Source organism: Micromys minutus (assembly GCF_963924665.1).
Source record: "Micromys minutus genome assembly, chromosome: 10".
In the NCBI taxonomy this organism is placed as follows: domain Eukaryota; kingdom Metazoa; phylum Chordata; class Mammalia; order Rodentia; family Muridae; genus Micromys; species Micromys minutus.
Window position 1 is genome coordinate 26,200,746 of NC_137979.1, and position 15,926 is coordinate 26,216,671.

At 49.9% G+C, this 15,926-nt stretch overlaps 2 protein-coding genes across 4 annotated transcripts; both read right to left on the bottom strand.

Moving 5' to 3' along the window:
* Positions 1 to 997: 997 nt before the first annotated feature.
* OVCA2 (OVCA2 serine hydrolase domain containing) lies at positions 998 to 2,170 on the bottom strand. The gene is made up of 2 exons (XM_080922612.1): positions 1,866 to 2,170; positions 998 to 1,635 (listed from the first exon to the last, which is right to left on the bottom strand). Exons 1-2 carry the CDS (start codon positions 2,047 to 2,049, stop codon positions 1,142 to 1,144), a joined length of 678 nt encoding a protein of 225 aa, XP_080778738.1. The 5' UTR covers positions 2,050 to 2,170; the 3' UTR covers positions 998 to 1,141.
* On the bottom strand, positions 1,498 to 13,051 carry DPH1 (diphthamide biosynthesis 1). Of its 3 annotated transcripts, none has more exons than XM_080922611.1 (13): positions 12,964 to 13,051; positions 9,505 to 9,657; positions 9,319 to 9,382; positions 7,637 to 7,758; positions 7,011 to 7,168; positions 6,777 to 6,898; positions 4,425 to 4,493; positions 4,018 to 4,174; positions 3,794 to 3,894; positions 2,916 to 2,994; positions 2,452 to 2,592; positions 2,194 to 2,298; positions 1,498 to 1,635 (listed from the first exon to the last, which is right to left on the bottom strand). In XM_080922611.1, the coding sequence occupies exons 1-12, from the start codon at positions 13,025 to 13,027 to the stop codon at positions 2,209 to 2,211; spliced, it is 1,320 nt and encodes a 439-aa protein (XP_080778737.1). In that variant the 5' UTR covers positions 13,028 to 13,051; the 3' UTR covers positions 1,498 to 1,635; positions 2,194 to 2,208. The 3 variants fall into 3 exon arrangements, 2 of the variants coding, with proteins under 2 accessions (XP_080778737.1, XP_080778736.1); XM_080922610.1 differs by lacking the exon at positions 12,964 to 13,051 and adding an exon at positions 11,609 to 11,701; XR_013975153.1 differs by lacking the exon at positions 2,916 to 2,994 and having other exon boundaries at positions 2,452 to 2,588; positions 12,964 to 13,027.
* Between the last annotated feature and the right edge of the window lie 2,875 nt (positions 13,052 to 15,926).

Genomic DNA, 15,926 nt, shown 5'->3' on the forward strand with positions numbered 1-15,926 from the left:
TCTAACTTTTTGATACAAACAAAAGTTACAGAAAATGTTTGTGTAGCCCTGGCTGTCCTGAAACTCCATCTGTAGACTAGGGTGGCTTCAAACTCAGAGATCTGTCTCTGCCTCCAGAGTGTTGGGATTAAAGGCATGTGTCACCACCACCTGGCTGTTTTCTAAATAGAGTTTCTCTATGTAGACCAGACTGTCCTCTACCTCTGCCTACATGTACAACCATTGGGTAATTGACTTTTAATACCTGTCAAGGAACATGTAACTCTGGGTAACTTAAATGCTATTCCAAGAATGATTTGAGGTATCTGGCCAACTTCAATTCCTGCTTAGTGACTAAGCTCCCTAGAGGATATTGAAGCTTGGGACTAGAATAGGTACCTTGTGATATCTTAGAAAAACTGTCTTTCAGGGGCAGAGTCAGGAAGTGTGCCTGTGTGTGTGTGTCAAGACCAGGCACTGAACATGAGAAGAAAAATGGCAAGAGGTTAAGCCAGGCAGGCTACTTAAGCTTTGGCTTTCTCAACACATCAATTATGAATAGCAGTAATCTCAGAAACCCTGCAGATGGTTCATTAGGAAAAGGGGGTTTACTCTGTGCTGCCTTTGCCCTCTATCCAACATACGGTACTACCCAAGTCTTCAAGCTCAGAGTTCAGAGGTGATGGAACTGTTATGGAGGGGAAAGCAAAGACCAAAGCCAGGAACCAAAAGAAAGCCAACTCCCAATTCTCAGGGATCAGAATGTAGGAAATCTAAGAGCAGATGGACCCAAGCAGAGCCTGGTTGGCTGACCCAGCTCCCTGCAGTTATCCTCTGAACCCCACAAGTGTACACCCATACACACAAGATACAAAACAATGACTTCCACGAAAAATGTGTTCTGGGGGGCTCACAGCTGCACATAGTTGCTAGTCTGCAGGGTCTATGCAGGAGAAAGACATTCAAAATCTAAACCATCAGTTTATTCATTGGCAATCACAGGGGTGCCAGCCCCTGCTTGCCTACCAGTCTTCTCACAGGCTCTCTGGTCTTAAGTGTCCTGAGAACGGACAGCTGTCTTTTAACTAGCCACGGTGAGGAGTGCCACAGGTGGGCATTAGACAACCGGCTGCTAGAGAAAATGGGAGCATTTGTTGATCCTTCATTCTGCAAACTGGTCCAAGAACTTAAGGTAGGCCTGACGCTGGGATGCAGCTGCTGGAATGAAGTGGCCACCAGAGTGGGTGAGGGTGACGGCTCCAAGGAATCGGCTAGCCAATTGCATACTTTCCTGAGAAGGGATGACTCGATCAGAATCCCCAAAAACATGAAGTGAAGGCAGTGACATGGGGCTCTGCAGGATGGGTTCCTTAAGGCCTCGGGGACAGAATCCTGACACAAGTATGATAAATCTTGGCAAGGGAAATCGAGGATCGCCTGCCTGACCCAGGGCACACACACAAGCTGCTAGTGCAGCCCCCTGGCTGAAGCCAAGAAGTCCATCAAAAGGCCCCAGCGTGTCAAGGGCCTGTGCCACCGTTTCCAGGGCCTCCTCCAGACCCCTGCACACTGTGGGCTCTTCCAGAGCAGAGAACACATCTGCTTCCTTTTCAGAAAACCACCAGCCTCGAGGTTGCTCCTCCGGAGAACAGGGCCCTAGAAGCAGATGGGGGAAGAGCACAAGATCAGGATTAGAGAACAGGGTGAGAGGAAGAAGGCAGAACTTATAGAACACGCAGCCAGGGGATTTGGGGAGCTGGAGGGACCTGGAATGGACTGGACACAGATAAAGGAGGAAACTTTGGAGTTCAGATCAGAGCTTGAGTTAAAGGGGCGAGGTGAGAACTGAGGGCTCCGGGTGTACTAAGGGGACCAGCTTGTCTCACCCGAGTCAGGCTCTACGCCCTCGGGAGCCGCTGCCTCGAGGACCGGGTGCGGCCCGCTAAGGCACACGAGCTCTGCGCGACCCCGCAGCGCCTTCCTCAGCGCTCCAGTCTTCTCACGGAAGCCCCGCTCGCTCTGCCGGAAGCCGGCTAGGCACAGCACTCTCAGGGTCCGCCGTGCAGCCATACTACAGAAGAACCGGAAGCAGGTCTTCCCAAGCGGAAGTAAAACTGCGAGGGGGCAGAGCTCGTGCCGGCAACACCCCTAAGGCGGGACTCCGAGAAGGCGGGGCACTCTTAAAACAAAAAGGTGGGGCGTGGCTGCAAATACCTGCTGCTCCAAATCTCAGGGAGCCGGCGGTGTAGCCTTCTGGTCTGCGCAGCTGCAACCCTCACAGGCCGGGGCTGGAGAGCAGCCTCCGGATCCCTGTTGCACCTGAAGTAGCCGACAAATCCAAGTCTCTCCACTGCAACCTCCACCTGGCTCCCTTGCATTTCCCCCAGTGTCCTCAGGGCGGCGGCTGTGGATCACATCACACCAAGGCTGCGCCTGTGGGCTGCCTCTCAGCCCTCCTTAAAGCCCCACTACCTTGCCTGATGCAGGCTGGCAGAGACCGCGGGGTGCTCGGTCCCGACCATGGTTCACAGTCCATGGCCCTAAGGAGCTGCCAGCGTAGAAGTCCATAGGGTAGGGTTGCTGCCAAGAAATGTCCTTCAGGGCCACAGCTGCCTAGGGAAGAAAAGACAATGGTGCTAATACTCTTTTTGTTCCTGCATTATTGACTAGGGCCTATGAAGGGTGTGTATTATCATTCTATTTTAGAAAGGAAGTGTGAGGTGAAGGAGTCATGTGATGGCTCGTGTTTCCCAGAACTCTGGAAACTGAGACCATTTTGGACTGTACAGAAACAAAAATTACACAGCAAGATGGTGGCTCGATTTCAGAACCCGCGACCCTAAGTGCTGCTCACCCGTGCTAGCCGTTTCATAGCCCTCCCTCGACAGGAAGTACATAGCCCAGTACCCTGCAGATTTTCAAAACGTAGTTGTTACCTCGTAGGGTGTCAGCAGTGGCTTGGGAAAGGCTGAACCCCAGTCAATGGAGAGGCGTGGACATGCCACCTGCACCCACCTAAGAAGGTCAGTCAGTAAGATGTGACAAGGCCACCTGTCTAGGGTACCACACTGAAGAACATAAAGGTGTCCATTATGCCCATTTGTTAACAGGATGTATTGATCCAACTACATAGGAAGGTAGCTGAAAGGGATTGCCTTGTAAACCAAGGACTTTGACCTTAACTCCTAAAACCATTGCATTAAAAAGCAAACGTGGGGCTGGAGAGATCGCTTAGTGGTTAAGGGAGCTGGCTGCCCTTGTAGAGGATTCAATTCCCAACACCCACATAGTGGTTCCCAACCATCTGAAGTGAAAGCAAGAGAGTGAGTGTGAGAGAGAATGTGTGTGCATGTGTGCTATGATACATGTTTGTACGCCAGCACTGAGAAGATCCAGACAGGTGAATTGACAGCCAGTCTACGTGTCAAGCTCCAGTGAGAGATCCTGTCTCAAGTGAAAAAAAAAAGGGTGGACGCCAAAGCTAACACACGTGCAAAAGAAAAAATCTACCTTAGTGGAATCAAACAGTGGTCATCAGACCTTAACTCCGTAAGCCATCTCCCCAGCCCCCTAAAAGCTTTCTGGGGATAGTTCATTTGTAACACCCAGAACCAAGGTTTGTACACAGAATTCTGACACTCATCCCACCAGACTACTATGATGGCCAGACGATGCAGGTGGCCCACAGTCAAGGTTGGCCCCTGCTAGATAAGTTTACCACCCCATAAGCTGTAACCTTAAGTCTGTGCTGGCCAGAACCTGGTTTCTAAGCTCCCTTTAGATCACCATACATAGGTAAGGTGGGGGTACTCACACATCCACCCCAGGAAGTAGACTGAGCTTGCTGGGGAAGATCTCAGAGAGCAGCAGCCTCACAAAAGGAAGTCCCAAGTTTCTGAGCTGAGATTCCAAGTGCTGCGGAGAGAAGGAGGCCAAGCAGGAGTTTTCTGAGATGAAGTAGCCAAAACTAGGTACTTCAGCCTACTGGTTTCTCCAGCTACTTTCCTGTCAGCCTCTCCTGATGCTGAGCCCTCTCACCTCCAGAATCTTGGGACTGCCCTGGCGGCCCAAAGTTCCCAGAATAAGGCCCCAGGACTTGGCTGAGCGTGCAGCAGCAATGGCTTCCTGGCGAGTGGTCTGCATGAGCTGATGGTCATAGTACTCTCTGGATAGGACTTTGCTATACGGGTCATACCTAGAAAAGTATAACATAGGCTCTAAAGAGGGACTTAGGAAATCTGGCCCTAGTTAGGAACAAGGATTAACTGAGATCAGTAACCAGGTAGCAAGGGAGTGTTTTAAGAGCTTGGGGACGACGCCCAGGTAGGCAACAGCAGTCCTGGGTTTAAATTCCAGATGTGCTTTGGTTAGAGCTGCCAGCTAATGAGGGTCTCCAGGGCAGAGACTCAGCCCTCCACCCATGGTCAGCCCTCCCCGGCCTTTACCGGTAAGCAGGTATATTAGGGTTGGCAATCATGACAGACTCCAGATGGAAGCGGCCATCTCCAAGATACCTGCAGGGTGGGAAGGGTGTGTAAGTGTGGTAATGGGACAGCAAAGGGGGTTCCCTGGCTTACAGGTCCTGAAGACAACAGTCCCCAATTCACCTCTTCAGGCCTGTTTTTTTTTTTTTTTTTTTTTTCTATAAAAGAAAAATAAAATTAAGTTAAAGATTTTAACAGAACAAAATTGGGGATATTTTGATCCTACATCCATCAGGGACAAGCCGCTTGTCAGCTACCATGACTTTAAATTTATCTGCACTAAACGTGGTGAAGCCCCATTTCTCTAGGCTGTAGATCTTCTGGCTGTCAGGAAAGCTGAAGTTGGCTCTAACAGAGTCACAGATTGGTGTGTATAGACTGATGACCTGACCAACGTGCCACTGCCCACTGTGCCCTGGGACTTCCCAGAAACCCCAAACACTTGTGTAGGGCCTGGAACTTCCCAGAAACCCCCAAATACTTATGTAGGGCCTAGGTTGGAAACAGCATTGAAATGACTCATGACTATGCACCTGAAAACTGTCTCCAAGGTCCCTTTGGGCAACCTGCACATTCAACAGGCTGCATACACTACCAAGGAGGATACTGTCTGCAACCATTGCACACCAGAATCCCATGAGGAAAGGAACCTGGTCGGCTTAATTGGCTGCAGAACTCTTCAGGCCTCTTGTTTGTATAGTAGGATGCCATGGAGATCCATGGCAAAAGTAAAGTGCCAAGGCCAAAGAAAGGCCACCTGGGCTCAAGATTGTAATTTGAAAGCCGAGGGAGAGTTTTTTTATTTAGCTCAATAAAGACATAGAGGCTATATTTAAGATGTCTAAGCTCAGGGCTGGACAGATAGGCAGATCATTGGTTAAGAGCACTGCTGCTCTTTTGGAGGACCTGAGTTTAATTCCCAGCACCTACACAGTGGCTTACATCCTTTTCTAGAGGATATAATGGACTCTTCAGGCACACGCGTGGCAAACATCCATGAAGGCGAAACATTCATGCAATAAAAAAGTGGTGGTGGTCTGCAAGGTGGGGTGGTACCTCACAGAAGACAGAAGGAGGATCTCTGAATTTGAGGCCAGCTCAGTCTACAGATGATGATCAGAACTACACAGGGAAACCCTGTCTAGGAAATCCAAAATAAATAAAAATATAAAAATTAAAAATATATGATCTATAGGCTGTAGAAGAGGTTACAGGGTATACACTGACTATTCTTAAACCGACACAGTATGGAGTTATAACTATTTCTGTACTTTCTGAGTTCCAGACCTGAAGTAAATACCTAAAACACCTATACTGGTATCGCCATTTTACAGGCAATAAATCCAAGTTTCAAGGACTTCAATACACTTGCTCAAGCTAGGGACAGTGACTTTAATCCCAGCAGGGGTATCTCTATGAAACTGAGGCCAGCCTGGGCTATATACAGTGAGTTTCAGAACAGCAAAGTAAGACCATGTCTCAAAAGCAAAACAAAACAAATCCCACTTGCTTAAAACTCAAACGCTATCAAACTGTATCTGAGATTGGACACCAGGTCTCAGCACTAGGCCACACAGAACAGCCCTTCAGAGACACACTCACTCACAGTGCCCGCCTGTACAGGAAGTCACCCATGGCAGCTGCTTCTCTCTCTCTTGGGGTACCTCCCTCAACATGCACCCTGAGGCCTCAGATAATGGGTATCCATTATGCTGGCACAGGTACATGGAGAATGGCCCCCAGGGGACAGGGCTGCCAGGTCTGGGCTGTAAAAGTCCTATATGTGGGCCCAAGGGCAGAAGCATCCTATGTGGGTGTAGCCAAACCTGTGGGACTGAGTCACAGTGCCCCTCCTTCCTTTCTTGCCACGAGCTAGGAAAGGACTCTCATCCCCAGTTCCAGCCAAAGGAGCTGTCGGCTGAGAGGCTGGCTGCATTCACACGACATTAAGCATTTCCATTACCTAAAATAATTAGGCAGCAGGAGACACACTGCTCCTGCTTGTTAGCTGTCCGGATGCTAAATTAATGGGGCTGAAGCCTGGGCGTGCCCATCCATCTTCTCCAATTACATCCTCTCCATTTCTACCCATCCTGATCCCCCCATAGGGCCCTCTGAGCCCAGTCTCCATTCTCAGCATAGGCTTCTGGATGAAGGATGGATCGCTGGAGAGTGTAAAAACCTCAAGTGTGGTCCCCGCTTGGGCCCCATCTTCCAAGGTGACCTTGAGCACGCAGGTTAGAAACTTTAGCCTCATTCTCTGAGTATGCATATTTTGAATGTCTCTACAAACTAGCCCCATTTTTCACTTACACAACAGCTTCCACTTCCTTGGGTAGTCGAGGGGATGTGCAGCCTAGAATCTCCCCAGGGGACAGGGGCTTGCACTGTGGGACACTGATGTGATAATCAGCTTTCAGTTCCTGTGCTGCTGCCTGTATTGATAATGAAGGAAGGGAAGCTAGGAGAAAGCCAGGGCCAGAGGAAACATCCCAGAGCACCCTGGAGTAGTCTCTCCACCCACATGATGCTAGCTGATACTCTTACCTGCAAAGTTGACACAAACTGAATGGTGCTGACCAGAGCGAGTGAGCTGCCTGGGGTGAAGGTGAATCGGACTGAGTCCAGAAGGTGGGCAGTGTCTATCCGGATATCCACAAAGACATATAACACACGGAAGTCTTGAACCGAGGTATCCATGGGGACTAGAGAGAAGAGTTCAAAACAAGGTTCTGAAAGGCAGGAGGAGCAAGGATCCTGGGCCAGTCCCAATCTTAAGAGCAGCTAGGGCACTGGCTTCAGCCTGTGAGGCATTAGGGGATGAGGGAGGGTCCCAGTCTCCAGGAACATTCTCCTGTTAGCTGAGTACCCAGCCTGTTCTACCACCTGTATCTGCCAGGTGTGCTCACTCACACCTAATCCCAGCAGCTGTTAGGTTCCAGGCCTCCCTGGGCTAGAGAGTGAGACTGTCTCAAAAACCAAACCAAACCAAACAAAAACATCAAACATGCACATCTGAGACAGTAGAATGCTTTCCAAGGCAGCCAAAGCCAAAGGAAAGGGCCATCTGCAAAGCAGAAAGACTAAGGCCACCCTGGAAACCAGAAGGGACTCTGTGCTTGCAATAGATTAGCCTGCGGCTGCCTCCCTGCCAACGTCCCAGCCCACCATACCTAGGCAGCTGTGGCCATAGTGCACCAGGAAGTCAACTCCCAAGGCCCTTGCAGTGAAGTCATCCACACAGCAAGCCCCATAGGTCACATCACCCATCACCATTACCTCAGCCTTTGTGAACCTGTGGGGAGGGGGTTGGGGAACCATGGAGCAGAGAGAGACACAGTATGAGATGGGAGACAGTCTTCACTCTGGAGGTGTCTCAGGACCCAGATCTCCTTGAGTTGGCAGCTGCCAACCAAGAGTAGGAGGGGTACATCTGCCACCTCCCTCAGCCCTGGCAGCAGCTCCTTGGAACAGTTGCTATGTGAGGATGTCTGCAGCACCCTGTCCAGCCTTAGACTGCAGACCCCTAACCCTCAGAAGTGCATGTGCATAGTCCAAACAGACCCTTGAGACTCTGACCATCCTACCCAGGGCAGGTAAAGGTCGCCCTGACAAGCCCTAGCATTACTGTTTATGTAGGCATGGATGTATATGGAGGTATGGCCTCCCCTTGCCCAGACCCCACCTGCTCCCCACCCATAGGTAAGGCCATGGGTACCCAGGATGGGGAGGACCCATGCGCATCTCCCCCACAGCACATGGTGCTGCCCACACTCCTCATGCAATCAGGAAGAGTGGGCTCTGGACAGCACATTGTTATGAGATCTGCTGCCAGGACTGAATCACTGGGGGGTGGGGTACAGGGTGGTAGAAAAGACCCTGCACCCCCAAACTCACCGCTGGGACAGAACAGGAGCCTTAGCTTTCAGAGCCCATACCTGGGCATAGATGCTGGCTCTGTGACTGGGTTCTCCCCACCCCCACCTCCCTTTTCTCCCTCTGGGGTGCAGCGGGAGAAGCTGAACTGCTGCCAGTCTACCCCCTCCTCCACCCCCTTCCCCAAATCAGGCTGTGCACAGAAGCAGATTATTCAGCTCCTTAGAATGCAGCCCAGGCTCTGAGTCAGCCAGAGCACTTAATTTTTTATAGATTAAAATGTATGCAAATTGGCCTGAGCCCCAGAGAGCATCCCCAAGGGGCAAGAGGGTGGGAGCAGGGAAGTGGGTCTGTGGTGGTTCAGGAGAGAAGGGTGAGGGCAGCAGCAGGGAAGTAGGAGGTTCCCAGCATGAGATGACCTCCCCTTTCTGCATTCCCCCTCCCTGAGCTCATGCTGGCTCCAGATGGCTGAGCACTGCTCCCCCCACCCTCCAGCAATGGTTCATTGTCATGAGAAACTTAGAAGGAGGGGGCAGAGGAACAGAGTATCTTTCCCTAGGCACCTCTCACCTCTGCCACCCACCTACTCCCACCCAAACTGAGCCTGAGAGAAAGATGCACCTTCTTCAACTCCTCAGTCTCTCATCCCTCCACTAGGCCCCAACCCTTGATAGCCAGACCCTCACCCATTTAGGGTTAGCTTTTTTAGATTCCTCCCAGATGCTGCCATCTGCTCTGGCCTAGAAACAGAAATTAACTTCTTTGCCCTTGCCCGGACCATATAGGGGAAGGGAAATGGACAAACCAAGTTCTCGGCAACCTGGGAATTTTGTTTCGAGATTTTTTTTTTCTTTGTGTGTATATACAAGCTTGTAGGTGGCTTAGGGATCAGTTAGTGGTCCAGAAGAGGAAAAGTATGCCAACAGGCATAGCTATACTGGGCAAAGGCTCAGCTGGCTCTGCAATGCCCAAGCCTCACCTTTCCAAGATATCCACAATGGTGCAGGCAAAGAGTAGGAGGCCTTCTGGCATTTGTAAGGCCACTGCAAGACAAAAGAAAGAAAGATGAAAGGCAGAGAGCTAGAAGAGGCAGGACAGGACACGGTCCCACATCTGGGCAGCAGCCTCTCCAACCTCACCACATCACCACCGTCTGAGGGCTCACCCTTCCTGGCCTCAGCTTGTTGGATTCTCCAAATGGTCTTGGGGATCTCAAAGTTGTAGTTAGAAGGCAGAGCTTGGACAGCAGCCTGTAGCTGGGGATTGTTCAGAATCTCAGGGGGGATCTGATTGGCCAGTCGCCCCCGAGAGATGCGACCTAGAAAAAACATTAAGTCTTGAGTCTGCATCTGCCCTAGACCACAGGCAGCCAGAGCTACTTAATCTGTTAACTCTAAATTGAAGGCCTGGATTCCACACACAGTGGATACCCACCAGCTTTTGCCCTAACTGATTTATTTCATCATACAAATAGAGACAGCCCATAAACCAGGGGGGGAAATCTGCATAATTGTCGCCTACGATATGAGGTTACTAACAGTCATAAATGGGGGTATGGCTCACCCTTCAGGACCAGAGATGACACAAACAGACTAAAAAGCAAAGTAGTCACACAACTCAAGTCCCACTGATTTGGCCGGAGTTTCTTAACCCATGGCTTTGTCCCTCTCCTCATTTAAAATAATAAAGCCAGGCATGGTACAGTGTGTACAACTATGATCCCAGCACTGAAGAAGCTGAGACAAGAGGATCAAGATGTCAAGATCAGTAAAGTCAACAAGACCCTGTTCTCCTCTCCTCAAAAAAAAAAAAAAAAAAAAAAAAAAAAAAAAAAAAAATCTGAGCTGGGGAGACGGCTCAGCAGTTAAGAGCACTAACTGGATGCTCTTCCAGAGATGCTGAATTCAATTTGCAAAACCCACACAGTGGCTCACAACCATCTATAATGGGATCTGATACCCTCTTCTGTCTGCAGGCATATACGCAAACAGACCACTCATAGACAAAAAGTTTTTTTTGTTTTTTTTTTTAAATCTGAGTTTGAGGCTAACCTGTTTTACATATCGAGTTCCAATCTCAAACAAAAACTGGAGGTGAAGAAAAGGCAAAGTGCTTGTCACACAGCATGCAGACCTAAGTTCAGATCTCCAGCACCCATGCAAAAAAGTGGTCATAATGGCAGGCCTGTGACCCCAGTGCTGAGGTTTGGACACCCAAACTAGAAGAATCAATGAACTCTAGTTTCAGAGATAGACAATCAAAAAATAAAGGTGGGGTGCTGGAGATACAGCTCAGCAGTTCCAAGAACTTGTTACTGACAGCAGCCTGCAACTCCAGCTCCAGGGGATCAAATACCTGTACACACACATGTGCATACACAGAAACACAAGTAAAATGTAAGTCTTAACTGAAGACTGGAAAAATGACTAGGGGTACAAGTGCCTGCCTCCGAACCTGAGTTCAAGCTCCTGAATCCATGGTCTCCACATGTGTCACCACACAAGCAGGCATGCATGCACACAGGAAGACACAGACTCATACACAAAGACAGACACACAAGTGTGTGCATGTACACATGCACTCACACACAGACTTACACAGAGACAGACACACACATACACACCAAACGCTTTTTTCTCTTTTTTTAAAGACAAGATCTTACTGTGTAGCTCTGGCTGGTCTGCAAATCACTATATAGACCAGACTGGCCTTTGCCTCCAGAGTGCTGGGATTAAAGAAACAAGATACCTGACACTGGTCTCTGGCTTCTACACACACACACACACACACACACACACACACACACACACACAATTTAGCTGGGTATGATACAATGAGACTGTATCAAAATGAAAAGTAAAGAGGCTTAGTTGTACACCTCAGACTACCTGCTTAGCACGGACAAGGCCCTGGATTCAATCAGTGTGAGTCTGTGTGAATGCATGCATGCACCTCTCCCTACACCCTTCACGCTCTCGCTGTGTGTATAAATTTTTAGTTTTGGTGGAGATGGTGGTGGTCATGGTGGTTGTCTAGGCCACCATGTTTGAGACCCTGTCTCAAAACAACTACAGTCGGTGGTGGGGCAGTTCAGTTCTAGAGGACCAGAGTTTGATTTCCATCACCTACATTGGGCAGCTCCAGGAGTCTGATAATTTCTGCCAACCAATTCCAGTGCACGCAGGTGATACACATACACATAAATAAAATACTAAGACAAAAGACAAGTCATTGACTTTTCTAACTAAAAGGAAATAAGTACCACATACTGAGTTGATTTAGTAAGTTCCCTAGTCCTTGGTCCTTATGTCCAACCTAGGAAGGACAGAAAGAACACATTTTAGTGTCCCAATGGACAACAGATAAGGTCAAAGGGTGACCTTACACCTTAGGAGTTGACACTTTAGCCTGAGTAGAGAGATACAAACAAGCCCTTGAACAGAAAATACTAAAGCCAGAGGGATAGTTTAGTGGGTAAAGGTGCCAAGCCTCAGGACCTATGGATGCTCCAACCCTGGGCATCTATCCACATGGAGGGAGGAAACTCATTCCAGACTTCCACAGGCACTGTGACACATAATGTAAAACAGTTTTTCTCTAATTCATTTTTTGAAAAATACTGAGTAGGGCAGTGGTGGTACACGCCTTTGATCCCAGCACTCAGGAAGCAGAGACAGGCACTCAGCAGAGCGAATTCCAGAACAGTCAGGGCTGCACAGAGAAACCCTGTCTCAAAAACAAAACAAAACAACAACAAAAACACAAAATGAAGCTCTTCAGCAAGGCCTTATTCCATCTCACTAGGAGCCAAAAAGTTTGGAAAAGTCATCCCATACCTACAGAACCTGTATTCTGTTCCAGAACTTCTTGCTAGGGCCCCTATAATAGGAAGGATCCTCCTAGACCCGTGGTTTATCTACTATGGTACAGGGGTGCGCTGAAGAACTGTACAGCCTGAAAAGTTGAGGCCCTAACATCATGTTTGAATACTACCAGTTAGAACACTGAATCAGTTTCATGGCCTTGGACAACGGGCTTAGATTCGTCGGATTCCCTACATAATCTCTTCAAACAGGTCCAAATCTCTTGTGGGCTTTTGGATGCTAGCGTGAGCAAGTGAGCACCTCCTCCTTTACCAAAGTTGTCATGTTTGAATTTGAATCCCCCGCCCCTCCAGTTGAGTAAAGATCCTTGGGCCAGGGTAGTACTCTAGTCTCTACACCTAGCACAAAGCTGGAATTTACTGGGCGCCGTGCCTGATAATGGACACGAAGCTCCTCTTCGCATACATAAAAGCAAATCCCCCGAGTCCACTTGTAAAACGCACCGTGGTCCCTTCCCTCCTGTCGGATCTATCCTATCCCGTCACTCTTACGGGGTCTGCCTGCTAGCTGGGATGGGGCGTAGTTTTGCTTTGAGGAAAATAAATTCCCAGGAGAGACAGTTTTTGTCTTTCCGAGAGAAAAGACCGGTTCCTGGGTCTCTGGTGATAAGAGCTCAGAACTTGGAACAGCATGACACTCTCGGGTCTCAAGGAAAAAGGCGTCACCTCCCGCCCTATCTCTGACCTAGGGGATCCCACTAAAGATGCGAGGTCTGGAGGCCACAGCGTTGCTGAACTCACCTTTGCCAGGGCCAACTCGGCTTCCTGGCTCGGAAGTCTCCGACACAACCAGCGCCGCCATCATTCAAGAACCCACGTGGGGAACAAATAGACAGCGCTGGGAGAGCGCGGAGAGTGCAGGCCACACAATCGATCGCCGAGTCGCCGAGCCGAGGGCGGAGATTCCAGCAGGGCGGAGACTAAAAAGAGATGAGGGGGTACTACAATGGGCACTGGTTGGTACAAAAGGTCTGGACTCTCAAGCCTCTCTGCGTCCCCTAGTGGTCCCCTTTGTTCTCACGCTCTTCTATAGCCTAGTTCAAAGCTGTTACTCCCAGATGAGTGTGCCTGAAGGAGTTCTGTGATCTACCGGACCTTCCTATTGCTCCCCACCTTCACCGTTTCTTTCCTTGTTAGGTGTAGTCTGTCAGCTGACAATGGGCACATTCTCTACCTCAGAGAACTCTGCTGTCCCAGCAAGATGGATTCTTAATGCCTATCAGCCCAGCTCCCAAGCTGAAAGCTTGGTGTGAATTTCTACATACCCATTGTGTGGAGGGTCGACGTAGACGAAGCTGGTACTCAAGGGAGAAGCTAGAAACTAAACCAGCTTTCTTGGAAGCATAGGGCAGCCTGAAGCCTCAATTTCTTAAACCTGGGTCCTGGGAAGCCTTTGCCCTCTCCAGTCTGTCCTTCAGGCTTTATAGCCTCTTTCCTGATCAGTGGACAGCACTCCTGGGACCCCAAAGAGAAGGCAGAGCAGTCAGCAAGACAGCCTTGACCTTTGGAAGAACAAAGCACCTGCCGGGCTTACCCTCAGCCTTCTGCAACACGGTCACCAGCACTCTGAACCCCCACTCCCAACCCCCTGCAATGGTGAGCATGGCTGTCCCTTTAAGACAGCTCTGTGGCCTCAGGCTCCCCTGGAGGCCCTCCCTGCTTGGAAACCCCTAATTAAAGTGCAGAGAGATGTAAAAACAAGCAGCCGGGTATCGGCCTTGCCTAGGAGGCTGCTCAGAGGAGAGAGCAAGGCAGACTGGAATGAACAGCAGAGGAAGGGATGGGAAGGGTCAGTGCCCCGTCAGTCTCTGCAATTCTTAAGGCAGGTACAGCTTGACCCAGAATGTGCCCATCAAGGAACAATTGTCCACCTTAAGAGTCCAGCCTGGGCTTCCTGTGTCTCTCAGCTTTTCTAGACATCCGTCCCTACCCTCAGAACATTCTGGAGCCCACTCTGCCATCTCGGCATACCAAAGCCTAGTCTGCCTGTGAGCAGCTACCGGTCTAGCTTTAGCTTCACGTTCTGTGGTGGAAAGATTGGTGCCAATGGCCCTGTGGCTTCTCCCCAGCATCTCCTGGGACCTTTACCTGGTTAGAGGTATGCCCCATCTCCTAACATTGCTGAATAGCTTCTGTCACACGAGGGACCCTGCCCCCACTTAGGAAACCAGGTGATTGGAAAACTGCAGTGCAAAACCATCATGATTGTGTCCCTAAGACCTTGCAGAGAAGCAGGACAATGGTAACTGTCAATCAGCTTGGGCTGAGGACACCTCCATCTGTCCATGAGGGTCCCCCTTCCTAAGTTACTCAGCAGTCTGAGTAATTACCACCTGGTGAGAAGGCAGGCTCAATGTAACCCCCTCCCCCATTACACCACCACACCCACCAACAACCACCCCCATCCCCTGGCTGGACTCCAAGTCAACATCCAGCCCTCCTAAATCCTCCAAAATAGCTGCTTCTCACACTCACACCGCCCAAGTTTGCCCAACATATTGGAGTTGATGGGGCTAGGGGGTCATGGGGAGGCGGCACGAGAAGATGGGAAAAGAATAGCAAAGCCCTCATCCAGGCCCACATTTTAGTACTGATTACTGGGTGCTGTTGAGTAAGTTGTCTAGCCTCTCTGGGCTTTAGTTTGATGGAGTGTCTCCCGTAGCTCTTTCCGAGAGTTTAGTCTGCCAAGGCTCAGGTGGTCAGGGTCAGGCAGGAACACTTTGTGTTCCCAACCCTAGAGGAACCAAGCTGAAGAGTGTCCTAAATAAAGTTACTTAGGATCTTCAAACATTTGTGCATTCTGTCCTAAGTGTCCTTTCCTCTCAACCTGTTGAACCCAGACTTCAAGAGCCCCTGATTCTCCCTCACACCCAGCTCAAAGTGTGTGTGGGGAGAGTCCGCTTAGGGTTCTGTCTTGTACCGGGGCATGAATGATAATAGCCTTGCTGTTGATCTTCCTATCACGTCGCCAAGTTTACTCCACAGAGAACTTAGATCTGTTTAGAAGACAGCTGTCACATCAGCTCCGCCCCCACTCCAACCCCCCACTCGGAATCCCGGATCAGCTCCAGGGCAACACCCTGCTCCTAGTTCTTCCAGAGACTTCCATCATCTGAACTTTTCTCTTTTGGTTTATACTTTGTAAGAATATAAACTTAAAGAGGACAGGGACCTCCTCTTTTTCACTGGCTGAATGTCCACATAGTGTAATACATATAACTCTTAATATGTTCCACGAGTGACCTGGCCCAGTGTTTTTCCTATAGGGAGTCCTTCTTATCGCAGGCCAGTAGGGGGTGCCGGCCTCCACCTAGGATCTCTACTGGCTTGAACCTTCTCCACACTTGGCCCAAAGGGCCCCTTGCAGGACCGACCCGCTTTCCAGGCGGTACCTCCTCCCTGTTTGGAGAATGCTCTCATGGGCGGGGTCTGTGTAGGACTAAAGGGGACTTTCCAGCAGGGGATAGCCCACCTGAACTCCCATAGTTCTTTATACAATTTTCAAATGGACATCCCCGAATGCTAGCTGTCCCGCTCATCTCCCCCCCACCCCCCGGAGAACAGTGGGACTCTGGATGGGGGTACGGCTGGCTATGTCACCGGAGCAGTTCTGGGCAGGGAAGAGCCGTCGAGCCTCACAGGAAGGAAGGGAAACGGGTCAGGGAGGAGACGGGGCAGGGGTGTTGGACTTGTCATCGGGGCTC

Bases quoted from the DNA above. Each gene is read 5' to 3' on its own strand.
- OVCA2 (XM_080922612.1), bottom strand. From the start codon at position 2,049: ATGGCTGCACGGCGGACCCTGAGAGTGCTGTGCCTAGCCGGCTTCCGG. The intron at 1,636-1,865 runs GTGAGACAAGCT...ATCTGCTTCTAG, and splicing joins GGGCGTAGAGCCTGACTCGG to GGCCCTGTTCTCCGGAGGAG.
- DPH1 (XM_080922611.1), bottom strand. From the start codon at position 13,027: ATGATGGCGGCGCTGGTTGTGTCGGAGACTTCCGAGCCAGGAAGCCGA. The intron at 9,658-12,963 runs GTGAGTTCAGCA...TGTTTTTTCTAG, and splicing joins CCGAGTTGGCCCTGGCAAAG to GTCGCATCTCTCGGGGGCGA. The intron at 2,593-2,915 runs GTAACAACTACG...TTTCTTCCCTAG, and splicing joins CACTGCTGACACCCTACGAG to GCAGCTGTGGCCCTGAAGGA.